The sequence below is a fragment of the Mustela erminea genome, chromosome 14 (genome assembly GCF_009829155.1).
Source record: "Mustela erminea isolate mMusErm1 chromosome 14, mMusErm1.Pri, whole genome shotgun sequence".
Lineage (NCBI taxonomy): Eukaryota > Metazoa > Chordata > Mammalia > Carnivora > Mustelidae > Mustela > Mustela erminea.
The window spans coordinates 74,335,351-74,362,303 of NC_045627.1; the positions used below are offsets into that span (position 1 = coordinate 74,335,351).

The 26,953-nt window shown below is 43.2% G+C and overlaps 1 protein-coding gene across 6 annotated transcripts in view; it reads right to left on the reverse strand.

Annotated features, from left to right (window-relative positions):
* Positions 1-252: 252 nt before the first annotated feature.
* Positions 253-26,953, reverse strand: part of GPAM (glycerol-3-phosphate acyltransferase, mitochondrial) — a 58,159-nt gene continuing 31,458 nt past the window's right edge. For 5 of the 6 annotated variants that reach the window (XM_032312441.1, XM_032312440.1, XM_032312438.1 and 2 more), the window contains exons 5-21: positions 24,683-24,796; positions 22,796-22,942; positions 21,774-21,870; positions 21,010-21,146; positions 18,323-18,422; positions 17,764-17,976; positions 15,771-15,884; positions 14,412-14,497; positions 13,552-13,667; positions 11,649-11,719; positions 10,348-10,612; positions 9,662-9,804; positions 8,205-8,282; positions 7,446-7,586; positions 6,034-6,223; positions 4,785-4,843; positions 253-4,110 (exon numbers count right to left, since the gene is read on the reverse strand). In XM_032312441.1, the coding sequence (XP_032168332.1) occupies positions 3,994-4,110; positions 4,785-4,843; positions 6,034-6,223; positions 7,446-7,586; positions 8,205-8,282; positions 9,662-9,804; positions 10,348-10,612; positions 11,649-11,719; positions 13,552-13,667; positions 14,412-14,497; positions 15,771-15,884; positions 17,764-17,976; positions 18,323-18,422; positions 21,010-21,146; positions 21,774-21,870; positions 22,796-22,942; positions 24,683-24,796 (2,188 nt within the window). In that variant the 3' untranslated portion in view covers positions 253-3,993. Of the gene's footprint in view, positions 4,111-4,784; positions 4,844-6,033; positions 6,224-7,445; positions 7,587-8,204; positions 8,283-9,661; positions 9,805-10,347; positions 10,613-11,648; positions 11,720-13,551; positions 13,668-14,411; positions 14,498-15,770; positions 15,885-17,763; positions 17,977-18,322; positions 18,423-21,009; positions 21,147-21,773; positions 21,871-22,795; positions 22,943-24,682; positions 24,797-26,742; positions 26,780-26,953 lie in introns of all 6 variants that reach the window. The other variant, XM_032312443.1, reaches the window with a different exon arrangement.

Genomic DNA, 26,953 nt, shown 5'->3' on the forward strand with positions numbered 1-26,953 from the left:
TTTAAAGGACTCTTTACAGAAACTCAAAGTATATCTCTGTAATGAGAATATGGACTAAGTCGAGCAAATGCTTGATCAAATTTGGAGAGCTACAGATCAGTAATAACACCATGCACGGCAGGCTCATACATTTATGTAAGATTATCTCCTGTAAGCGTTTTAATGAAGTTTTATGTAAAATAAAACAGGAACAATTGTTTATCTAATGTATTTTGTTGGGAACTTTTAATTACAAATGCAAGACATCAAGAATATATTCATTTTTTGGTTTATTAAAACAAAACTACACTTCTGTGCTTCTTACAATACATTAACAGGCATAAAATTCAAACAACGTTTCCAAATAAGTTTCGCTCACAAAATCACGCAGTATTATTTCACAGTACTTTATAGTAATTCTTTTTACAACAATTTAACATTTCTTTGTACAACAGGAAAATAACACCTTCCATCAAGGCATTTCAGAGCTCTAGATGTTTAGAAATAAAGTCAAAATTCTTTCAAATGCAATCATTAGTTTGTATTAAACTAGAACACCAGATGCCAAGTCTCAAGTTCCTAAAAAGAGCGTTTTAAAAAACAGATTACATCCAAATTAAGTCTTATAAACTTCAATGATAGGTCTTAATCATATCTAAACACTAGAACTATCTGTGGATAAAAATCTGCATTCAGTTGTGCAATATTTTCTTCTAGATCTGAATTAAAATCTTAATTATTTACCCCAGTTAATCCTTGTGTTAACTTTATTACTTTCAGGGAAAAACCCAGGATCATGGACGGCTGATCTCTCCATCAACGGAAAGAGACCTGACCGCCTGTATTACAGTTTTCTGTGCTTATCATCTCCAGGGGGAGAACATACATCCAACTAACTCTAACAGGTGATTGTACAAAATGCATGCAAATTCTGCCTCCCTAGCATCCTGCACTGGTTTGTCCCCTTAGAGAACTACCTAACGTAGTGTTTCCCAAATTGTTTTCCATGGCATACTAGTGAGAGGTTCACAGGGATACCAAGGGGGAAAGAGGTCCTGGCATCACAACAGTTTGGAAATGCTGCAAAAACAGGCCTGGGACCGGGCACAGCCTGAGCCCACACCGTGCTAGAGCGCACTGTGAGCTTCTAAAACAAGGAGATCCACGTACACATTTATTTTACCAGCAACACATCCACGAAACACCCACGAACATCTCACAGAGCACTCAGATTACATGGAGAACCATGGGAAATGCTTTTCCCCTTCAGGTGCCTGGAAGTTCCATAATCTAAGTTTACATTCATGGAAATCCCTGATGTATTTTCTCTACTTATCCTCATGACTTCGAGAGACTGAACAGATCTGAGAAGGCAGACTAAGGAGTTACTAGTTCTGTGCTACTAGTTCTACACGTCTCACACAAGTTCCTTCCCTTTGCTTTTCTTGAAATTTAAGGGAACAAAAAAATCCTTTCTCTTTTCTGAAATCACTTAGGACATCCTCAGTTGGAAAGCGTGCAGATTCATATTGCTTATTATTGGATTTTTTTTTTTTTTTGACTCACAGTCTTCCCCTGGAGGGCATGCATTTCAGTTTTAGAGAAATGCAGTAGAGTAAACTGTAATAAATTATTTACAAGCACCTAGTTTGTATAATCTTACATGGAAGCCATTCGCTTTTGGAAAACAGTGAGAATAAATCTTTAAGCAAAACAGTGCTATCTGGAAGCCTTACTGTGATGATGTATGTTTTTTTTTCAGTAATGAGGCACTGAAGAATGAGTTGTGCTAAAATTAACTCAGGGTCAGCTTGTCGGGATGAGCATAACTTTGGTTGAGATTTTTTCTTCCTTAAAAAAGGTTTTCAAAGCACCAGTTAATTACAAAAAGCATGCATATTTATTCTCACAGTGAGTTAAGTTGCGAGAGAGCTAGCAAATCATATATTGCATCTCCAAAGCATCTGATTACATTTCTAGAAACAAACCAACTGAAAGGAAAAATGAAGCCAGAGAAGCCATTGTTCCCTGCTCAGGCTAGCACAGCAGCCCTTAGCAGAAGTCACAGGCTGGGCAGCAGAGTCCACCTGAAATCAGTCCCAGCCTTGACTTCCCAGGTAACTCAGAGAGAGCTTGAGCAATCCTTGATCTATAATTTAGAGGGAGAATGAGAGAGACTAGTGCAGTGACTGCCGCCCAGAAAAAGAATACCATGGGGATAAGTAAGTCTCCCTGGGTGTCCCCCACATGCACGGCTCCAGCCAACAGAAGAAGTGTTCCTCCGTCCCCGTTAGTACAACAGAGCACTACCAGGCGGGGACCCTGCTCCACACCAGAGCCGCAACAACACTGACAATGGCTAAGGGTACATGAATTCCTACAAAGAACAAACAGATTTTAAACACAGAATCTGAGAAGACTAGAAAAAGCTCACGACAGCACAGCATTATTGCTAGGAGTTTCAGACGAGATCTTTCATACGACGTGAAGTACCGGTCAGTCCCCTTCCTTCTCCCAACACACAGGGGATACTCATGAGGCGCCATTAGTGTTTCGAGTCCAAGCTTATGAAAGTACAAACTTAATTCTCAGTACTTCCAATTCAAAGACTATATGCAATATTCACCAGGAAAAATTCCTAATTCCATAATACCATTGGAGAAAAGAAACAGTAAGCTGTCAGAAAATGTTTTAATATCACATGATCTTTATGAAATCACCATAGTTACCACAATGAACAGTAATGCTCCCTGCTCCTAAGAAGGCACCTACCCATTATGCACAGACAATTTTTCATCATAATTTGCCACCATGTGGCATTAGGGTTTAGGCATATAACCATATACATTTTTTAAAAAAACATGGTTTTTCCTCACAGCTAAAAATCTGTAACTGCCTCCAACCACGGAGCAGTCAATTGGGCTACCACACACGTGGCACAGGTTGCGCACCACACAACTTGAGTGGGCACCAGTCACGCGGACTGGGTGTAGTGCACAACCTATACACAGTACATGAGAGCCCTGGGTCAGCAGCCTCTAGCCATAGCACTTTCCGCTCACAGTCTATCAGGCTAGTCAAGTTAGGACAGTTGCTGTTTGGTTGGAGAATCTCCAAGAAACAGCTGTATCCAGGAGAGGCAGGTGCCACCTGGGGGGTGGGAAGGGGTATGGACATCAAACAGGTGTCGTTCCTAAATACTTGCTGGTCATTTAAAACTCAATGGCACTTTTTTATATGAGCAAAAGTTCAAAGTCAGTGTTCTGGCCAAGTTTACCTTGAATTCTGCCAGCCAAATCTACCTCCTGATGTGAACTGTCTGATCACATTAGCTCTATTTCTGACCTAAACCAATATTGTGTATTCGTGTAGCTTGTCAAACACTTTCTAAATCTGACTGCAAAGGACAGCACAGTGATACCTGGGTGTGATCTAGATCAGCCCATTCATTTGTAAAGCACTTTGGATGAAAGGTGTCCCCTTTAAAATTAGCTACTATTGATGAAGATAAAACTGAAAAAAAAAAAAAAGAAAAGAAAAAAGAAAACCAGTGAATGGATGACTCAATTATGTTTAAAGGAAGCATTAACCATTAATCAGAAAATATTACGACAAATTATCCGACAGTATTAAGTATGCTATGTAAGATTCGGTTCTAGAATGAATCTACATTTTTGTGCCCATCACAGTAATTTAGTCCTTAACGGTGATACTTAAAAGGGAAATCTTTAATAAATTCCAAAATAATTTTTTGAGATTTCATTGTGTCACCTATTGATGATGAGTTGCAAGTGGAGGCTGGGGGCCCCCGAGCATCCCACGAAGGCTGCTGTGTCGTCTCGGAGTAGGGGGGAAGCACAGCCCCGCGGAGGGAAGGCACTTGTCTTCCAGCACGTCACAGCAGGACAGGGCAGGCCTGCCCACACGTCGGCACCTTCAGCTCTCGAGCCAGAGGCTGGAGCCTGCGAGGGACTCGTCTGATACCCTCCACTTGCCAGAGGTGCCAGCAGTAACCTACAGCACCACGAAACTCAGAATGTACTCTAGGAGTTTTTGCCGGTTGCACTGAGGTAGAAACGTGCTGCTGAGTTCTAAAACGGACACTCTCTTTTGTTTGGTCTCTTTAAAAACCTAGAGAGAAAGTTGAAATTAAAGACAAACCAAAATAAGAAGATATTTCTGTCACCCGCCCTGACCTTTGTTCTAGACCCAAAAAGCAATCAAGGCACATAACACTGTATCCTGGTTTTAAATAAATGGACGTGTGGGGGTTCATGAGTAGGGTTGTGGATGCAGGTGTGATGGGTTTCTTTTGGGTAGAGTCCAATCAGCATACTATACTTTAAAATCTGTGTTAGAATAAAGTCACAAAGAGTTCCTTACAAAGGCCATTAGTACCTCCACGGAACTCCTGTCCCGTATGACACATGGAGTACAGTACACCAGAGGAAACTTCCAGCAATACCAGTAGAAACACAGTAACTGAAAATCATAGGACATAACTAACATCCCTGCGGAAAATTGTAGTAGCGTGTTGAAATGCACTGCCACTTGTTATATGTAAACAGCTTGGGTATGAAGGTGAAAACCAGGAAAATTCTGGAACATTCAAATAAATCTGTACTGGTGTGTCCCACTTTCTATAAGGCTATCCCCCTCCCAATCCCCAGAAATGTGGTCACGATCGGTCCAGCAGAAACTGCTTTTTCAGGGCCCACCCCAAATGCAGGTGGCTAAAACAGACCAGGTCTGAGCAGAAAGAGAAGTTAACACGTGCCTTCCTACCATAAGCAGTGGGAACTCACCCCGATATCCTTAAACATTTTCACAGCATTCTTCACAAGGCAGTAAGTGGCACTCTCAGCTGCGGAGAAAGGATGAGACCCTGTGAAAAGCTGAGGCCTGGCAAACTCAAAACCCCCAACATCCACAGTAAGAAGTGTGGGAGGCCCTGGAGAGGGGCTGAGCCAGGCGGCAGACTGGGGCCCAGCGCGCCCCCACCACTGGCAACCTGGGAGGTCTCAAAGGCTCTGCTGTTTCTTTAAACTTATTCTGTCATCTTTTTAAGACAAAAAGAGCAAGAAGAAAAGAGAGAGAGAAGGAGGGAGGAAATGCGAGAAAGGAAGAGAAGGAGAAACCCTACAACGCCCGCCGTGAGCGGCTTTTGAGGGGCGCGAACAAGACCGTGGGCAGAAATTCTGTTCGGCCGCGCAGTGCAGTGTGGACAAGGAGGAGGCCTTAGTCAGCGGAGCCGGAGAGCGCACAGACTAGAGGTCAGAGAAGAAGCCCTGCAGCCGGGTGTGCCCATTCGCTAGCTGTGGGAGCTACGACAGCTATCTAGAGAGAAATCCAGAACTATAGGGGCCTATATGGATATGGAGAGATGTCTAGAGAGAAATTATCTCGAGATCCCTTCTGGCTCTAAAATGTCTTGATTCCAAGCAGCTTCAGTGCAAGCCGTCACTGCACAGAGACACTGCTCCCACCCCGGTCGCACCTCTCATCACGCAGACACGACCGAGCACGAGCCGGACGCGGAGCCCCGGAAACACGCCGCTGCCGGGGTACAGATTGGCACCTTCCAGGAGCCCCCCGTGGGCCTCACACAGGCGCTCACAGGCCGCTACTCCTACACGCGGCCCAGCGCAGGGGGCACAGGGTAGCGTCAGCGCGTTCAAGCACGCTCACGGCTGCACCAGCCACTGCAGCTCTTGAGTGCAGGCACCCCGACCCCCCAGCCGTCAACGAGGGTCACACGTCGGATGCCGTAAACAGTGATATGGGGGAACACTCTAAAGCAACAGGAGTACACACACAAGCACACGCACGGACACGCAGGACTCCACTTATCATGTTAAGTGAAAAAAGCCACACCCAAGAGTATAGAGCTGCATCATTCCATTTCTAGAACATCCTGAAACAAATAAGCACGGGAGCCTATGAAGTTAGCGGTCGGGCTAATTTTGCACTTTTTCCCAGTGGCCTACACAAGCAGATTCCTGTCATCCAGAAAGGCTCAGCTCTTCCAAGGGACCGGAGCGGGGACAGGCCTACCATACACGGCGACGCGCCTTTCCGTCCTGGCCACCAGGTACTTGTGCAGCCTCTGCAGGTACTCGGGCTCAGGGACCGGCCCGCTGAAGTTGTGGATGAAGATGGCGGCGGAGCTGTAGGCCTCCAGCAAGGGCCCGAGAAGCCTCTGCAAGAAGGTGATGAACTGCTGGTGCTCCTTGGACTGGCTCACCTGGGGGTGCAAGGCCGGGGCACGAGGTCACAGAGAAGGAGAAACAAGCCTGCTGACGCAGCACCTTCCGCACGCAGCCCACCGCGCCGCGGCCACGGACCCTCTGCCGGAAAGGCCCCTAGCTGTGCAACGGGTTCTTTATGGGAGTCACTGTTTTCGACAGCGCTTGAGGTTTGCAGTCACTGAACGGCTGCCCAGAAGAAACCGGCACACTTGAATGACACATTGTCATCACTGAACACGGCGGGTCCCCAGGCCGGACCCTCCCAGGTTTCACTCGAGTGTGAAAGAAGACACGTGGCAAGACCACTGAGGTCACCTCAGTCTTCCCCAGAACTCACTTGCCGTCACCCCGCCTGGCCTTTGGCCCACTTCTTGGCACAGTGGGGTGTGCCGGGTGGCAGAGGGGCTCTCACTGCCGCCACCCAAAACAGGCACGCTCGGATCAGGCCCTCTGCGGGACGGCAGCAAGGCTACTGCCCCAACTCACAGCCGGTCATACCCAAAAAGGCCAGGTGGACTCTCCAGAAGTGACACCTCCTGAGTGTGTGTGTGTGTGTGTGTGTGCGTGCAAATCAGGGGTGTTACAGAGTAATCCACTTAAGGTATTCAGAAAAAAATGAGTCATTATTAACTTATAAAATGACAAATCAAGGACAATCCATCTTTTAAAAAATCTAAAGTTTCTCCTGCGATGGGATTTGTTTTAACTGAAGGCAAATGGTTCAACATATGCCATCTGGGGCGGGCTGGCAAGACTGAGCAGGACTCGGAAAGAGCCGTGGGCTGCGGCCGCCGAGGGACGGGGGAGCCCTCTCCTTCCCCTTCTGCTCTAACCCCCCTTCCCCCGCAGCTGCTCCCTGGGCTCAGTGAGGACTGAACAGTGCTGCCTCTTCGGGAGGGAGCGTAGGTGTGGGCGACAGGTCTGCACCCGGGGACGGCGAGGAGAGGGTCGGGAAGGGTCGGGAAGGGTGTCTCATGAGGTTCCCCTTCCCGAATCCGCACTTCTGTGTCCTCTTCCATTACCTGCACCCAAGCTGAGCAACGGGCGCACTCACTCACCTCAAACATTTGAGGTCTTTATTATTAACCCGGCCGGTTCGTGGGGCCAGGAATGTGAGTAAGTCGGCAGAGGCTCAGTTTCTAAGGACCCTGTCAACTAGGGACAACAAAAAACTCCACTCCTCCCTACAACGCCCACCAGAACCCTTCACCGAAGTACCTTCAGGTAGCAATCTCGCTGCTCCTCACCAAAATCACTGTCTTCGTCTTCTTCGTCGCTTCTCCAAGACAAAGGCTCGGGAAGCTTCTTGTCCCACTGCTGCTCGGCAAGACCAGGACTAATGTCTTCCTGGTCATCTTGCTGTGCCAAAGAGATGGCGAAGAGGAAATAAACATGAGCGGGCACACGAACATTCGCGAGGCTGACGTCAGGCCAGCAGCCCCTCCCCCTGCCTCCCTGCTCTCTGTTAGCCATTCACGGTATCAACCCACCTTTGCCTCCAAACTCAGAGTCACTCGAGAGACAGTGGGGAAGGAAAGGAGGAACGGAAGGGGTGGCGAGGGGAGCTGCCAGTCAGGGCAAATAAAGAACCCTCTAAGCCGAGGTCTACTTTCCCACGCCATTCTTACTACACTAAATCGATAAAAATTAAAATCTCAAGAGAAAACTGTGTGTATGTAAGCTACAAGCACACGGATATGTAAAACATTTCTTGGAATGAAAACTTTCGGGTGTCAGTTAAGATATGTTCTAGACAATACCAGTTACACAAGAGTGACCACAATACTGCAAATAATCCCCAGAGGGGTTTACTCTCCCTATTCTGACTTCTCTTTTCTCTTCATGTGGACTTGACTACGCACCAAACGTAATTATTGGCTAAAATAATCGGTTGTAACACTGGTTAAAATAATTGGTAGAAAAGATAAGGAAGAGCAAACCGAATAAAGGCAAATGAAGGAAAGCCAGTCCTCTTACCTCGGCCACGATGAGAATGCCATACTGGATAAACCTTCCTACTGTTTCATGGCAAATCTGGTGAAATGTCTGGCAGGGCTGGAAAGAAAGGGCATTTAAATATAAGTGTCCCTGACCTTTTATTTATTTATTTACTTATTTTAAGATTTTATTTATTTGAGAGAGAAAAAAAGCACAAGTGGGTGCAGGGAGGGGCAGAGAGAGAGGGAGAAGCAGGCCCCCCGCTGAGCAGGGAGCCCGACACAGGGCTCAATCCCAGGACCCTGGGATCATGACCTGAGCCAAGGGCAGGTGCTTAATGGACTGAGCCACCCAGGCGCCCCATCACAGACCTTTTTATAGACAGAAAACGCTGTACAAGGTAACTGCCAAATGCTTCCATATCAGCTACCTCGTTCGACTGGTTAAGTCCTAAGATTCCCACCCTCTTGATGAATGCATGGTCAAAGGCAATGCCTAAGAAGAGCCCACATTCTGTGTCTGGCAGAGCACCCAGTGTGGCTCCACCTGCACGGGCGCCCCGAGCTCAGTCTCCCCCTGCCGGGAGCAAGCCCTCAGAAGGACCGCTCACCGGGCCCTGCTGCCGCTGACTTCTCTTCCTCCACAAGACAATTTCTCTGCAAATGCTGCCTCACCATAAACACTGTGTGTAGCGGTGGTGAAGGAGGAAACAAATATTCAGATAACTCAAAAATGGCCCAGGGAAAGGACAAGGTCAATCTTGGGAGCTCTATACACCCACCCCATCCTGCCCTGCCCCCCAAGGTTCATGCAAAACAGATTCCCCAGCACGGTGACAATATGCCACATGCAAAGAACGCTGTGGAGGGCCATCCTCACAATACAATTATGCACAAATGTCCCTGGACACATTCAGGTAAGTGGGAGAGAGTATTACACTTTAAGTAGAATATGAATACTATTTGTTGATGATTTTGAGGGAAAAGAATCTATTGCTTAATACATATGCCTCATTACGAATGTCTAAAAGTGCTTCAGTACAAATAAACACTCATCGGTCCTGCTGCGCCTTAGTTTTCCCATTTGTCAAGTGACAAGGAGTTGGACAGATGATTTTTAAGACTGTTTTCTGGCTCCGGTCTTCTGGGCATGTTAACTATTTGCAGGCCTCTGACCCAGTGCCTTCCGTACAGTAAGAGCGCAGTCACTTTGGATTTGACTCATGACGAATGTTGAGCAATCCGTCCTGTTGCGCCTCACCACCACATGAAGGGTTCACTGGAGCAGTGACCCCAGCAGCAAACAAAGAGAGCAAACAAGATATTGGCCCGAGAGTCACTGAGACTCAGGAGTAGAAGGTACAGCCTCAGTAACAGACCAAATGCTATCTGAGAGAAAAACACAGGTGGCTTGTGTTTTCATGAAAATTTCGTAGAAATTCTCAAGAAAAAGACAACAGGTCACACTCCTTCGTAAGTGAAGGAGCCTTCACTTACAAGTGATATGGTGCCTTCGTTAGAGAGGAGGTAGCACAGGCTGGCAGCCTTCCGCACCAGCTGCTCCTGGCTGATCAAGCTGGGGGACGGCCCCGCAGGCCCCGCTGAGCCCCTCTTATTCAGAACGGCATAAAGGCTGCAGGCTAAGGAGAGAAAAACATCAGTGAAGCCCACAGCCTTTCCTCCAAGAGAACTTCAGCTGATTGAGAAAACGTGGATTACCTTAATAGATCGTGAATACATCAAAGAGAATTATCTGCATTTACTGGAGAAAAATGTCATACATCCCTTCAGGATTGTGATCCCAGCTCCCTCTGACCCCTTCCTCAGGAGCTTCGGTCCCGCCCACTCTGCTTCCCCTGCTCCCTCTTCACCCCCTACACTCACTTCACTACCATGTGCGCTTTGTCGTCTCACTCAGACTCCCAGCTCCTGATGGCCAAACACCTTCCCTCCCCGCCTCGGACTAAGTGTAATACTAGGCCAACGGTAATTCAGTACCCACTCTTGACGAGTAAGTATAAAAAATAAGCTAGAGCAATACAGCAGATTACACTTGCATTTGAAAACGAAAACTACAGCAACACATCCCCTTCCCACGAGGGGCTATCATCACAGTCAACAGAAGCTACCAAGTGCTTTAGGCCCTTCTCCCTCCCGTGAAGCTGCTGCAGGGCAGCCCGTACCTATGATGGCCTCCATGATGAAGACGTGGAGCACGCCATTGCTGTAGAAGTTGAGTTCAAAGACCGACGGGACAGTTGTGCTGGGGGTAATAAAAAACTCATCGCTCCTGCTGGTGTGGGTGATGGTGACACAATTTCCCAGCAGCTGTATGGCGTGCATGACGACATCTTCTGAGTTCCCGGAGAAGCCCAGGTCAAAATCACGCGCCAGGACCTCCTCCTTTATCACAAAGAAGTCCTCCACCAATGTGGAGAGATCAATGCCCTGGAGAAACACACAGAAATGGTCTCATGACAGTGGAAAACCTGCCTCCCAAGAGGCCAAGAGGCCATTCCGAGGATTTTATTTCCTGCCGTGGCTTTCCAGCAGCCTGCTATTGGCACAGAGAGTAAAAAGGCCAGAGTATTAGGGCACAGGATGTCAGAAAACTGGTGAAAAAGCTGGTCCTCAGAAAGTTAAGATATTCATGTTCAAAAGTATGCTTTGGACACAAGATGTGACAGGAGCATCTCAGATTACGCAGGGCAGAAGAAGCCATCTAAAAGTTAGAAATGTTTATGTTTTAGCAGTAATTCCCCTCATTTTATATATTTTTTAATGATTTTATTTGAGAGAGAAGAGAGAGAGAGAAATGGCACAAGCAGGAAAAGGGAGAAGTAGGCTTCCTGCTAAGCAAGGAGCCTGATGTGGGGCTTGACCCCAGGACCCTGAGATCACGACCTGAGCCTAAAGCAGACACTTAACTGACTGAGCCACCCAGGTGCCCCGATTTCCCTCATTTTAAATATTTATCTGACAACTACTCACATCGTGCCTATGCATATATGTAATATATGTGTGCATATGTAACATGTATGTATATGTATACATACGTGTACACACACGTAGACACTATGTTTGTTATTGAGAACATGACTATGGATGGCACAGATACAGTCTTTTCAATCCCAGTACTTAGTCAAGTTCATGAAGGGCATATGGCCCGAAATACAAGTCCAAGAGCTGTCATCAGCTGTCAGAACACTCACTGCACATCAACGCAATAGGCCTTATTTACGTGAACTATATGACTCCAAGAATGTCCTACTGTCGTCTATGTGATGCAGTCTTGGAGTTTTTTTCAGGTAGATTCCTCCATCAGATCTCTAAGCCCCCGTGGGCAGGGTACCTGGATTCCTTTACTGCTTATCTCTAAAGCAGAAGCCAGGACAGGACCATGTCCATTTGCGACCAAGTAGCTGACCAGCTGACACGGCGTTCGCACACCTCCCCCATGACCGCAGGGACACAGCAGACGTACCTGCCGGTGTCTGTAGAGGAGCAGACAGGCCACGATGTGTGTGGACATAATGGCACAGGACTTGCTAGCAGCTAGAAGGCAAGCACAGAAATTTAGGTTCCCTTTTTTTAAAATAGTGTAAAGTCTCCAAAAGTACCTAAATCTGAAATGGGAGTATTTACAACTATAAATACCTCTACTTCTACCACATTTCCTGTAACTAGAATTTACGGAAGGGAAACAACAACAGTATCCCACGTTCTGGCCAACAGATCCTCATCAGAGATCATCAGCGTCGTGTACCAGTATCCAGCCTAAGACGCTCCACTTTCCAAAAAGGCCAGTGGAATTTAGTCACTCAATGGCCAACAGACACTTTCCTGGAAATACCAAGACCCAACACAGAAGCCTGTTCTGGCATTTCTACGGGGTCTCCCACTTCTCCCAGTTCTGTGTTACTGGGCTCGCTCCTGGCTCCAGGCTCTGGCTTCACTCCGACTGCTCTCTCCTGTGGACAGAGTCCCTGTCACCCGAGGACAGAGGCACAGTGGGAGAAGGGCTTGCTGATCTGATGGCAGAAAATGTGGGCTCAAATCTGATTTCTACGTGGCCTAATTTCATAACTTGAGGGAAATGACTTCAACCCCCATGCCGCAGCTTCCTCATTGGTAAGATGAAGATGCTGTGTCGTTCACTGGGCTGGGGAGGAAATGACCAGGTGGGAGGGATGGAGGGGAGAGGACAGAAACACATTTGAGAAGTACTGTAGTCCATAACCCAATGCTCGGAATCTGTAGAAAATCATAATCATATAAATCAAATATGAGAACATCTAAGGAATAATCAGAAAAAACACACCATCTGTGAATTTTCTGAGATTACAATGAATTCATGAATATTTCACTCACATTGAGTATTGTCTCCAGTGTTTAAAAAAATGAAAAACAGTACCAAGTACCATATTCATAGCCATTAAAAAGAATTCTTATAATTTTTTAAAAACATGAATGAATGTTTGTGTTATAAATGGAAAACAGTGCATCACAAAACCATAAAAAAAATTTTCTAGAGACCAGACAGCCACATTCCTGTTACCTGGGTAGAGAGAAACAAACAGAGGTGCTTTTAAGAAAGAACACTCTGACCTCCCGTGAAGCGGGAGCAGGAGTAGCTGGAGGGGCAGGAGCCAGAGGAGGGGAGATGTCCCCACGATGGGGACCCCAGCAGGTGCGGAGAGTTTGGCCAGCCTGGGAGCGAGGCACAGGGGACAGCAAGGACAGCCCACCTGGGCTGTGCACCAAGGCGCCAGCCTCTGCCACGCAATTGTGAAGCACATTCTACAACATGACACGTGTTGGCACTTGGGGCTCAGAGAAAGCTAATTCTTCGTGCACCTCGCTCTGCTCTGGCTCACTTCCGCTTGAATTCCCTGTGCCCAGCTACGCCACCCAGACAAGCGTGAGCTCAGGCGGAACTGCCAGGTCTTCCCTGGGTAGTCCCTATGACTGAAACGAAGCTTTCCCCCTTTACACATACATAACAGCCTCTCGATATGTGCTGGATAAAAATAATCGTGGGGTCAGCAGGAAAATGGACACACAACTATAAACCTAGATGCCACACCACTCATTAGTTCAAAGGAACAAATTCATGAACAGCAGGCAATAAATCATTCTGACAGGACTATTTTTTTAAAAAGCGTAAGAGCGGCTATGAGTTCTCAGGCACCATGTGTGATGTTTCACTTGCTTACTTCAAACCCCCACCCCCGCCGGCATCACCCTCTAACACCCTCCCATCGCCACCTGCGTAGTAGGAGGAGAAGCAGCAGAAGCGAACTCCAGCAGATTCCAATCCCAGGGCGTGTGCCCCGCACCATGCTGAATCTGGGCCGCAGAACTAAAGGGTTTGGTATTGTACTCACTGAAGAGGATGTGCTCGGCCAGATTTGCAATCAGTCTTCTTCGGAAGGGTTCATCTGTTACATTTCTGGACTCGTTCGTGGATGTGTCTGCATCTTTGTCTGCAGCGTCACTGGGTCTGAAAAGATTTTTTCTTTTCAGAAAAAAGACTCTACAACCACACTCTTTTAGAAGCAAACTATCTAGAACTAAGGTATAAATGTCTAATTACTACATATTCCGAATGTAAACCGCAAACAGATTATTTCAATGCATTATTTTCCTCCATGATATACATTATTATATTTAATACACTCTCCTGACCAAAAGGTTTTATTGAGTTAGGACCAAATAATCTATTGGTACATCACATCCAAAAAGCCACCAGCCGAAAAAACTGCATGAAGCAAGATACCTCATTTTAAAACATATCTAAAAATTTGACACCTGAACACATTAGGGGAGGGGCTTAATATTTAACTTCTCTAAGTTACAATTTAATTCGAATTCTGGGAAACGTACACGTTTTTATATGCTACACTTATGTACAATATGCATAACCTAAGCTACTACCAGAAAGTATTTGGTTCCAACATCCAAAAGCATAAATCGAATAAGAACTCCTGATCATACAATCAAAAAGATGTTATAACGCAAATAATCAAAAACCTCCAGACTGATATGAAAATGTTGTCACTTCACTGTCCTCTATCAGACCAAGAGAAAAGTCACCCAAAGTGAGGAAGTGCAGGAGAAGTGAGAAGTGAGAAGTGCAGTGAGAAGGAGCCCACTCTTCATAAACTTAACCTAGTTTTCTCTGCGATGCCAGAAATAACAGGTATCTGACAGTGTCGTTAGTATAAAAAATTTCCACAGATCTTACCTTAAAGGAATTATAGCTGGTAACAAGGCTTGCTCCAGAGAGAGCGGAGCAGACACAGGTTTCTGACTTTGGCTTTCTAAATACTCCTGGGGAGGGCGGAGGGGAGGGGGAACACAACACAGTCATTAACTCTCCCTGTTTTGCTTACGTATATCAAATGTAATTCAATCTTCAAACAGTAAAAAGGGAGCACTTTATAGAATGAGCCATGCTACAGAGCAGGAGTACTTTCTACATCCTAAACTACCTTCAGAAGTGCAGGACGACTCCTGGAATTTGGGCAAGCATGAAATCTAAGGACTGAGGATGACACAAAGGATGAGACAATGATGCTTAAGCAAAATTGTGTATTTTTTTAATTCTTTTAAGTTTTACATTTTTCTTTTTTAAGCAGGCTCCACACCCAAAGTGGGGCTTGAACTCACAACCCCAATATCAAGAGCCGCGTGCTCTACCAACTGAGCCAGTCAGGCATCCCTTAAACAAAATTATTTAAAAGTTAAAGGAAAACACTTAACTTTTCTCACATCTACACAAAATTATCTGACATCCCCAATATAGTAATAAGCAACACAACCATGATTTTCAAAGGAACTCTGACGACCTGAGGGTCACATAATATTCAAAAGAACCTCAATCCAAAAGCAAATCGTAACAATATAGAGAAGTTGTGCAGTAGTTTTGAAAAAGATGAAGTGGAAAGAAACGACAAGGCTCCTCGAAGTGGAAAGCATGGAAGACCAGAAAGCATGCAGCACGGCAGTTAGGATCTTAGAAGTAAAACTAAGAATGGAACGAAAGCAAAAGTAGGACGTCTGCGCCTTATCACAGGCTCCCGATTCCCTTACTCATCCTCCTCCTTCACAAATTTGAAAATCTTAGGAATTCAAAACCACCAGGACCTCCGGGGACCCCCAGCGCCAGGCTTCTGCACAAGAATGGCATTCTCCCTTTGAATGTGTACGTGTGGATTCCACTCAGGAGAACATCATCCTAGATGGTCAATTTTACCCAGATTTTAGGGGTAGGTTTTACAAAATTTTCCCTAAAGGGAATTTTAAAATATAATATAAAATACCGACATACAGCATAAAGCAATATGCAGAACTCTCATCAACTAAAAAAGAAACGACAGCAACAAATGCTAACCCTGGCCGCCCCCAAAGACAGACATACACTATCCTCTGTCAATAAGCATACTTTGGTAGGAAAATTTAGGAAATGCTATTCTTGACATAGTCTTCAGAGAAGAAACCGAGGTCACATGGAGAGGAGGCAGCAGAGGCAGGAACAGAGCCCACATCTTCCAACCAGAGCTTGCCAACGCTTTAACACTGTTTCCTTCCAACATATACTCACCTTTAAGGAAAATGGTTGTGCAAAATCCACTCTGACACAGCCATAGTTTTTTCGTAACATTCTGATAACTCCTCTAGCTACACTCCAAAGGCTCTCATTCTTCTTAGGCTTTCCCTAAATTCCAATTTTGAAAGAATAGCATGGTAAGAAATACAGCTAACGGATATTCTGTTATCCAAAAAAAATGCATTTATTTATTGACTTATTTGATTTATTTATTTGAGAAAGGGCATGTATGGGGAAGACACACAGAGGAAGGGAGACTGAATCTCCAGCGGCCTCCCCAGCCAGTGCAGAGCCTGATGCAGGGCTCAATTTCACCACCTTGAGATCACGACCCAAGCCGAAACCAAGACCCATATGCTTAACTGACTGAGCCACCCAGGCACCGGCCATTTATTTTTTTAATGGAAGCTGGAGCTTTGTGTAAAGAAAAACGCTAAATAAAGGAGAAAAATATTCATTGACTGAGACCTGTCATAAAATGTTTAGCGTGCAAAAATGTTAAAAGATGTAATCTTCTTATTGGGAGAGGCAGTTTGGTCAATGAAAACCAGAACACTTTACATTAATTCACTTAGTACACAGTTTATGCCATTCACAAAAAATCACCGCAAACTATGATACTGGCACAAAAACAGACACACAGATCAATGGAACAGAAAGTCAGAAGTAAACCCACAATTATTTGGTCAATTACTCTTCAACAAAGGAGGCAAGAATGTGCGATGGTTTAAAGACTCTCTTCAACAAATGGTGAAGGTAAAACTGGACAGCTATATGCAAAAGAACTAAACTGTACCACTTTCTTACACCATACACAAAAATAAACTCAAAATGGATTAAAGTTCTAAATATGAGACCTGAAACCATAAAAAGTCCTTTACGGGAGCACAGGCAATAATTTCTCTGACACTACACAGCAACATTTTTCTAGATATGTCTCAAGACAAGGGAAATAAAAACAAAAATAAACTATTAAGTCTACATGAAAATAAAAAGTTTCTGCATAGCAAAGGAAACATTCAACCAAACTAAAAGACAACCTACTGCATGGGAGAAGATATCTGAAAACTACATACACAACAAAAGAATAAAGTCTTAGCAGGTAAAGCATAAAGAACTTAACTCAACCCCAAAGAAACAAATAATCCAATTAAAAATGGGCAGGGGTCCCTGGGTGCTGCGGTCAGTTAGGCATCCGACTCTTGGTTTCGGATCAGGTCATGATCTTGGGGTCATAAGATCAAGCCCCACATCAGTGCCCATGTTCAGTGCAGAGTCGGCTTGAGATTCTCCTCCTTCTTCTTTCCCTCCCCAAGCCCCTCCATGCATCTTCTCACTCTCAAATAAATTAATAAATAAATCTTTTTTAAAAATGGGCAGAAGACATGAACAGATAGTTTTCCATAAAAGACATACAGATGCCCACGGACATGTCATCAGGGAAATGCGAATCAAAACTACTACGAGATACCACACCTGTCGGAATGTCTAGCATCAAAAACACAAGAAACAAGTCTTTCAGAGATGGGGAGGAAAAGGACCCCTCTTGCACCGCTAGTGGGAATGCAAACTAGTGCAGCCAATGTGGAACACAGCACGGAGGTTCCTCAAAAAATTAAACACAACTACCCTACAATCCCATAATCACACTACTGGGTATTTACCCCCAAAATACAAAAACACTAGTTCAAAGGGTTACATGCACCCCGTGTTTGCCGCAGCATTATTTACACCAGCCGAAGTATGGAAGCAGCCCACGTAGCTACCAACAGATGAATGGATACAAAAGATGTGCAGGAGAACGCCACATCAGCCCTACCAATCAGATGGATACAAGAGACAGAAGCCACTCACCACACCCACTCTGCCGAGCTTCCTACAGTGCTTTATATTGTAGCAAAAAAATGCCTCCTTGATTCCAAAAGCAAATTCTAAAAGCAAAACAACTTGAAAGTGGAGAAGATGTTTGGGAAGGTAGTGCTCTTACCAGCTGTTCGCCATTGTAGTGACCTTCAATAATACGATCATAGGCGATTCCAACAGGTATTATCAAGATGTCTGGGATGGTATTAGTAGACAGAGTATCTACCACGACTGACAAAAGTCCTGCCCGAGCACAGGAGGTTTTTCCACTCCTAGAACGCGTGCCTTCCAGAAAAATCTCCAAGAACTGCTGCTGTCGAAGTAGTTCAACTATATGCTGGAGTATAAGGAGAATGTAAACCATGAATTCGAGACTGCCCAACTTAGCATAAGCTGGAATGCAAGACCTCCCTCCTTGGAATAAGCTCAGCAAAGTTAAATCTTAAACAAAAACCTTTTAACTTCACCACTGACAAAATATTTTACCCACGTGAATAATAGCAAGCCAGCCACTCCAATGGTATGTTTTGGTGATAAAGGAAATAATCATCAACTTCCTACCCAAACAATAATTACATAGACAATAAGGTTTATTTCTTTTTTAAATCTCAGTCAAGTCTGTTTTTCTTTCTACTATCGTAACTACTATAATGGCTTTAAGGATGACGAAAGACCGTACATACCCCATGGAGCAAAGCTCTGTAGAGAATGTCCTTCCGTCCATCTGGTGTTTCATCCAGCCTCCGTCGTATGAAAAACCCCCCAAGCTTATGGATCAAGGTACTATAAATTGAAGAATGCATCATTTATTAATAAAGAAAAATGTAAGAATACTCAAATTCCAAGTAACTTCAAAACATAAGCCATAGGAATATAAACCACATGTGTTGTTTGAGTTGCTGACAGTGAAAATGTCACCATTTTTCCATTCTCCGTGTTACTGACATGTTTCCATCATTTGCAACATTCATCAGCCTTTAGAACATCACCTCATGCACTGAAGCTCTACTAATGTCTGTTCCAAACTGAAAGAAGTCCGTACAATATATCACCCTGCAAAGGTGGGGTTACAGATTTTAAGAGGATGATGAAATACTGCTAAATTTTAAAACTGTCCAGGATCTCAGGACACTGATTGTAAGACATCCTGAAATCTGCCTTTCGCATTTACTACAAAATGAATATGATGTTACAAACGGTCCTTTGGGGAAATTTTCTCAAGAACGTACCCTTAGACAGTGTCCCTGAGACAAGGATAATTTTAACAACCAAAACCAAGCATAACCATTTCCCCAAAACATGAAACAAAAATGTGCTTCAATGTGTGTGTACACAGGGATAAAATGATTTTTTTCAATCCCATGGTTCTTTCTATGACAGTGATGGGTTTTGATATTGAGGTGAAACTTTATAATAGTTAAAGCAACCTTTCCAAACTCAAAGCTTCCTCTTATGCTTTTCACATAGAGTGGTATTAATATCATATTGCTATATAATTTCAGTATCTTCTATCACTCTCTGAGAGCAGAACTACAGAAAAGTTCATAATGAATGAGATGACCCTTCCACAGAAACTGAAAAGTGGGTTGAAAAGACAGCTGCCAACAAACAGGCCAGGTCATCACCTGTCGCATCTGAAGGACGGATGAGCTAAGCACCGACTGGCACAGAGCTCATGAAAAGGGGACGTAGGTTACGAGAAATTATCGATTTTTAACACGCATTTCAAAGTGATCCCTCCAGAAGCACTTGTAAGTTGAGAACCTGGAGGGAATGGGTACAGGAGTCATTCTGATGACAGGAAAGGCAAACTATTATATTATGGGGCAGGACCTCCCTAAAGCCCGAAAGGAACGGTCCTCTTGGCTCTAAGTCTATGCCTGCTACCAACTGTCTGGTGACTTTCTAAGGCAACTTCCCAGTTTCCCCAGTACTGGGAAGAGGCCCCCAGGAGAGTAAACACAGTTATTCCCGTCCCTAGAGAAACATGTCTGCCCCACAGGGGTGTTATCGCATTGCATTATAGCTGTTTGTCTCTAGTCCCCAGTAGATTACGAACTAGCTGAAGGCAAGGACTATGTAACTTCTTCACTCTCGCCTGAAGTACAGCAGGGTAAGTATCAGCTAACTACATGAACCAGTGGCTTCCCTTCAGCCATCCCTGTGAGTCGGGGTATCCACAGAGCTCTGAGCCAGTGGGTTAGGAAGGAGCTCCTTGGACTGTGAGGCTGAGGCTCAGACTTCACGGCACACACAAGTCATCATGGCCACTTTGCAAGACCTTACGTGACACCCCTCCAGCCCACCTGCCCTCCAGTTACTGTAAATCCATCCTCCTCGCACTCCCTACTGCTCAGAGCTGATGTCACGGCTGCTCTGTTCTTTGGAATTTGAACCTTCGATGTCCCCAACCACCTCAATCTACGCCTCACCCCCTCCCCGCTGGTGACCAGCCCCTCTATCTACCCAGCTCCCTTCCTCCCGCATCCCCCCCGTCTCTGGACTAGCATTTCGTCTTATAAACTCAACTTACTAAACACTTTCCCACTCTATGCCTTCCTCACCAGGAGCATCACTACAGATTTTAATCTAAGCCTTCATTATCTTTTGCCTCAGCTACTATAATAGAGTCAGAATTTCTCTAACACTCTCCAATGCAGAATGACTTTTCAAAATGCAAATCTGACCATTTTTCAATGATGGGATACACTCTAAACTCTTGGCTTAAAAACTGTTCTGATCCAGCTCTCAGTCCCTATGCAATGAGCACTTCTGGCCTCTGACTCTTCCCACTGCATCCTGCATTCTAACCCTACGGAATCATCTGCTGTTTCCTGACCATACCATGCGTTTGAATCTCTCGGACTCTCTACCTACTATTTCCTCTGAAAGGAATGCACTGCATTCTCCTGAAAACCTCTGAAATACACTGTTTTTGTGTCATATTATAATGGTGACATGTTTCTAGTGCTACTCAATTATTAGGTCAGAGTTAACAGTATGGTTGTTCTTACTTACTCTTTGCCACCACAGTGACCCATACCCAACCCTCACCTTACCTACTGCCACGCCTGACACAGTAATTTGCTATCTTATCTTTCTGACTGCATTTTAGCCATTTGATAAATATTGCCCACGAAGTTGAGGTATTCACAGTTCACCAAGTAACCCTCATAAAATATAAAAATAATGGAGATAGTCTTGATGCTTTTGGTACCTTTCAGATTTTTCACAATGAACATTACTTTTACAATGAAAACAAAAAAAGCTAATGTCATCTTTACTATGTTTCAAAATGTATAATGAAAACACCAAAAATTCAAAATATAATCTTTTCCATACCTTAAATTTCCAAATAAACTGGCCTTACCTGAAGATGGGAATGTTAAGATTGTTGCCTGAAGCAATGTACGGTGCTTTGATGTTATGGCAGAAGAGAATGAAAGTCAGCAGGAGATAGTCAATATGTGATCTGTGAACTGGTAGAAATATAAGTGGCAAATTCATCTAGTAAAAGAAAAAATGCCAAATTTAAAATTCAAATATGAACTTCAATCACACTTTGCAACTTCCTATTTGGTTAGAATCTCTCAAACACTGGCTGATCAATGACTCATTCTTTAAAAACATTTTCCAGTAATATGAACTTCTTCCAATTTAATACTGCCTTCACTAAAAACAACCACCACCACAATAAAGAAAAAAAAAGAGCTGGGGAACCGAGAATTGAAGTAGTTTTTATGTATCTTTTAAGGGATGGCCCTGATCACATCAAAAGGGCAGAGGGTTTAAAGTCAAGCTTGGCTTGAAATCCTGGGCAGTCACTCACTAGCCATGACTGGGAAAGCTTAACCTATCTGTGCTTTTACTTCTTCATTTGTGAATATGACTGTTCTGGTTAATTTCAGAGTTACTGCAAGGTAACTTACAAAAGGAGCCCAGCACACTCCTGCTGGGTCCGCCTTTACTCACCCTTCCCCAAATGCCCAGCTACTGTGCTCCTGTCATATGGGGGAAATCTTCCAAATAGGATGGACGCACACAGGGCACAAGAGAACACTTCCATACAAAAGAACTCTAAATTCACTCCAGAAACGTGGGAACAACAGAATGACAGATCACACAAATTCTTGCCTCAGTTGCAGCTTTAACCATCTCCAGTTGGCCTTTGTGAATCTGAATATTCCAAAAGAAGCTGTTGAACAGCTTGAGTAACACCCATCCTGTCAATCTAAAAAGTTAAAAAAAAAAATGAAAAAGAAAAATAAATTAAATGTACATACATACATTTAAAGAGAGCTGACTTTTGTCTACTTAAGTTTCTGAACCTTCAACCTAAGAGCGCTTATAAGTAACTTAGTGTGTGTGTATGTCTGTGTACCTGAACTACTGTATTAAAGAGCTGACTTTTACATGCATCCTTATAGATACATGTATTTATTACAGATTAAAATCTTACATTTCTATTTACCTATTTATTACAAACTAAAATCTTACATTTCACTCAAACAGCACACTTTACACTTCAGAAGTACATCATCAACCATCATCAACCGAGTATTTAGGCGAGCAGAAAGCAGTATAAAACCACTCCGTTTAAGATATGGATATGTGAAGCCTAGCTCACATGTCTAGAGAGATCAGCAGTCATACAACGGCTGCTATCAATTAAGAAAGATTAAGGCACCTTAAAGCCTACCATAGGGCTACTTCCCACAGAAGCTGAACAAGAATATAAAAAGGAATTTGGGGCACTCGGGTGCCTCGGTCGGTTAAATGTCTGCCTTCAGCTTCAGCTCAGTGTCTGCCTTCAGCTCAGGGTTCTGGGATCGAGTCCTGCATGGGATCCAGTCCCGCATGGGATCAAGTCCCGCATGGGATCAAGTCCCACACTGGGCTGGCTCCCTGCTCAGCGGGGAGTCTGCTTCTCCCTCTACCCTTCCCCACTTCTCATGATCTCTCTCTCCCTCTCTCATAAATAAAATCTTCTTAAAAATTTTAAAAAGAAATAAAATAAAAAGGAATGTTAACATCAGAATATGTCCAAACTTCCTTTGGACCAAAACCATTGTGCTGGGGAAGTCCAATGGTTCAGTCCCTGTTTGCTCAAAACAGGATGGTTATCACTGAAAGCTTTTTGCTTTGCCTTTGAATACCTGATCATCGTTGGTGAGACAGTGGCAACCATTTCTTGAAGGATCCTTTTGGCTTTCTTTCTCACTTTACTGATGGCTTTTGATTGCTGCTGAGCAGAACCATCAGGGTTTAGTTCAGCAGCCACTTCTGCAATTGCCTCTTGTACTCTGATTGGAAAACAGAAAGACAATGTAACTGGCTCTATGCTACATTCTGCATTCGGTATTTTCTAAATCATAGCTATAAACCACAAAACGAAATATATTTTCTTAATATGTGATTAACATGAAAATAAGCTCAAGTTAGATATGTTTTGTTTGGTTGCCTGATAAAGATTAAGGACACTATATTCCTAAATCAGTGAATCCCTGAGGAATCTGGAAGGCAGCTTTAAGGAAAAAAAAAAAAAAAGAATTTAACTCAAATTCACTGGGTAATGGCTACATGAATTTGAATGTTTCAGATATTCAGCAGGAGATACAAAGTTACACTCTGGCAGAGGGGAGAGAATGAAGTTACCCCTTTAGGTATATAACTCAGAGGTATCTAACCAAAATCCACTGCCAAAGTAAGGTAGGATTTCTCTTTTAAAGACTTACTGTATTACTCATTTATGGTGACTTTATTAATAGAATGATATGTCAGCCTCTCTAGAAAGGATCAAAGAGGGGCAGAAATATTTATACGTGTTTTTCCATAGCAACCCTGTAATTTAAGAAAGGCACATCTCAAGATAAAACAACACAGAGCTATAAGCAGTGAAGTAAGAGGTAAGATTTAATCTAGTTGTGTAAATTTTCCATGTGACTTAGGGAAGAACACATGAGGTTAAACCTCCTTTAATCATTTAATATCCTAGTTATTAGTCAAACCATCTGGATGGAATGAAACATAGTTGGAGGTTTTTACCTAGAAAATAGAATATACTATAACCCAAAGGGTTTCAAATAATTACGTTTTCTCCCTCTGTTGCTACTGATTTTAGAACAGCCCACAGCAAAACCCTACATAGGTCCCTAAGTCATTAATACAACAGACTATTCTACTGGGCACTGATGCACCTTAGGCTTATTATTTTAATACCTTTATTTCAATCTGGACGGGAATTTTTTACAAGTAATTGAAAAGATTATTAAATCTCCATTATCGACTATTTATTCATTCATTCAATAAACATTTATTGAGCACCTACTATATGCCACCACTGTTCGGACCTCAACAACCACACTACAGGGCCTCCATTTCTAAGCAGTCTTTCAAACCACTCCAGCCTCTGGCTCCCCAAATCCAAGTAGACATCTACCACGGCAACACTAATGAGACAGATCAGAGACTGATCTTTATGCCAACTCCCAGAGCCTAACGCCTAAACTTGAGAATGATTTATTTCCCCACTCCACATGAGTTCAAGTGGGATAACTCTCCCGCTTGTAAGCAAGCTCATCTGCGAGCAAGGACAGAATCTTATTCTCTTAAAATTTCTAGTAAGGACTTCCTAGCACAAGAATTTGTGCCTAGGTACTCAATAACTATTTGACAGAAATATCAAATGTTTCTCTTTTGGCTGTCATGACAGGAAACATAATGTCCCAAACGTTCATATTACAGAAAACTTAACAGAGAACTGGAAATATGTGCATCTCTGAATTCCAACTCACCTTCACATATGACTAATCCATTCAATCGCTAATGCATAAAACAAGATTGCTTTTCCCAAAACCATCTGTTCTCCTACCTTTCCTTGCTTTCCTTTGAAGTTTAACACTTAACATTTGGAAATGGGAATCCTCTTGAAACAGAGTCCCAGAGAAACTAAAGGTTAACAAAGGAAGGCAATCCCTACCCTACTCCCTCTCCTGCCCCCCCATCCCTGCTTCTTCCCTTTATAACAGTATCCCCACCCTTACCTAGTGCTGTTCAGTACATTTTCAGCCACATTGGTGGCAAACATGCCTTTATGGACATCTCGCTCTTGAACAAAAAGCACGTAGGAAAGACGTCTTGCAAGCCATCCTCGGTGTCTGCAACGTGAAAAAGATTTAGCAGAGTAGTCTAGGAAGACCTAAAACAAATTGATTGACTTGTTCAGCAGTTTCCCTGCTGTAAAAGCAAAGCCTTGTTTCATCTATTCCTGAAATTTGGTGTTCTTCTACAGCAGATTCTCCTTAGTAGTTCAGGATGATCTATGCAGATAATTGCATTCCTTGTATCTTTCATGTACTCTCAACTAAAATTTAAACTTGGAATCTGTGTACTAAAATGTTTGAAAGATGTTACTCTGCCAAATAATTAACCAAACATAAAAGCAAAAGAAAGAAAAATGTCTTATTTTATTAATACTTTTTTTAAAAGCAAGTATGCTGAATGCTATATACATAAGCTATATTAACTTAGAGCTATGAACTATAAAGAGAGCATTCAGAAGTCTTTCCTAATGAAGGGCCAATTTTTTTTTATTAAAGGTAATTTTCTTTTTTAACCTAAGGTCATCACTGACTCTCACATTGAACTGACAAAGCTGATTAGTTGAGAGGAGTCAAGGATAACTAAAGCATGGTCTAAACATTTGCACACTGGGTTTATGAAGCCAGAAGTTCTTACATTCTTCCCCCCAACATTTGACATATCTAAAGGATAGGACCTATTCCATTGGTTTTGATAACTATTTTATTTATATGGGGGCTTGGGGACAGAAACCTCAGAATAACAATGTCATGAACCTTTATGTGCAATGATTTGAAAACATTTATAATGATTACATAATGCCTCATTATCATTTCACCCATAATGACATTCGAATGGACAGATTTCAAATACAAATTCATGAATTCTGAAAAGTCTCCAGTTAAGGAAAAGTAACCGGGGGAAGAACTATTGATGAATCACTAGTTCCTTCATCTCTTTTCCTGACAACTCTTTTTCCACCTCCTTTCCCTTGTCTCAATTATCTGCAAACTTGACACACTATGTTAAATGTTTAATTCTAAATTCTTCCTTGAGTGAACACTTTCACTATAGTTACTGGAATGTGTGAAGTCCCAGCTCTCGATGAAATCCATCTGCAATGGACTGAAAGCTATGTATGTGTGTAGCAAAGTATCCAGGCTTTGCTTCATTTGACACACACAGAAGTGAAGTAGCCAGCTCAGCTACACAGGGCAGCTTGACACACAGACTGGTTTCAGATCACCTAGACCATACAGTGCAGGCTTTGTTTTCCTAGCTGCCTTCAACTACGGACAACAAATGGACCCTGTGGCTTCATACATAAAATGGCTACTTACATAAACAAGAAGAGACTCTATGAGATCCCTTTTCTTAGGTTAAGTCAAAAAGGGGGAAAAAATCAGGGGGCTAGAATTTCTCTTCTCTCCTTTAAATTTAAGACAGAGAGAGAAAGGTAGCATGGGAATAGGAAAAAATAAGTCCTTTGACTTTGGTTCTATTAAAAAAAAAAAAAAAAAACCCTGTTATATGCAGGTATTGTCAGGCTCACTTACGATCTCATCACCAAAATATGATCAGTAATAGCAGAAAGCCTTCAAATTTAAGTATTTGACTTCTTGGATCAATTTTCACAAAATTTCAAGCATGTCTCATCACCTGAACCTACCGCTGACCTTTTCCAGGCATTCACTCTTAGAATTAATTATACGAACAGGCAATATTTTTGGCTGTCATTCTCTCCTGCCTCACAGACATTCATATAACCTCCCCTCCCCCATCCCTTATCCCTTAGCCTAGATTCACATAAAACAAAGCCTCTTTCTCTCACTGGGATGCCTAACAGCCCATTCCCAAGTGCCTGATGTCTGGAAGAATTCTAAAGAAAGCCTTAAGCTAGTTAATAAAATGAAAACACATTTACTCACTACAGGGACACATCTTCTAAAACTCCATAGATAAGGCTGATTTCAATTTTTAAGCATAAAATAATAATAATAGATCATAAGACATTTGAACTTACCCTTTCCTCAGATAAATCTTTATCACGTTTTGGCACACTTCAGATATAAAATCAATATGCAAATAAAAAGAGAAAGCTATAAGTGATATCTACACTCTCATGAAATAGTTACTATATAATTACATAGTAGTAATAGTAACTGATCTCTCAGGGGGCTGTGCTGCTTCTGATTTTCAGATAACACCTCTTGTGTCAGAAACTCAATTCTATT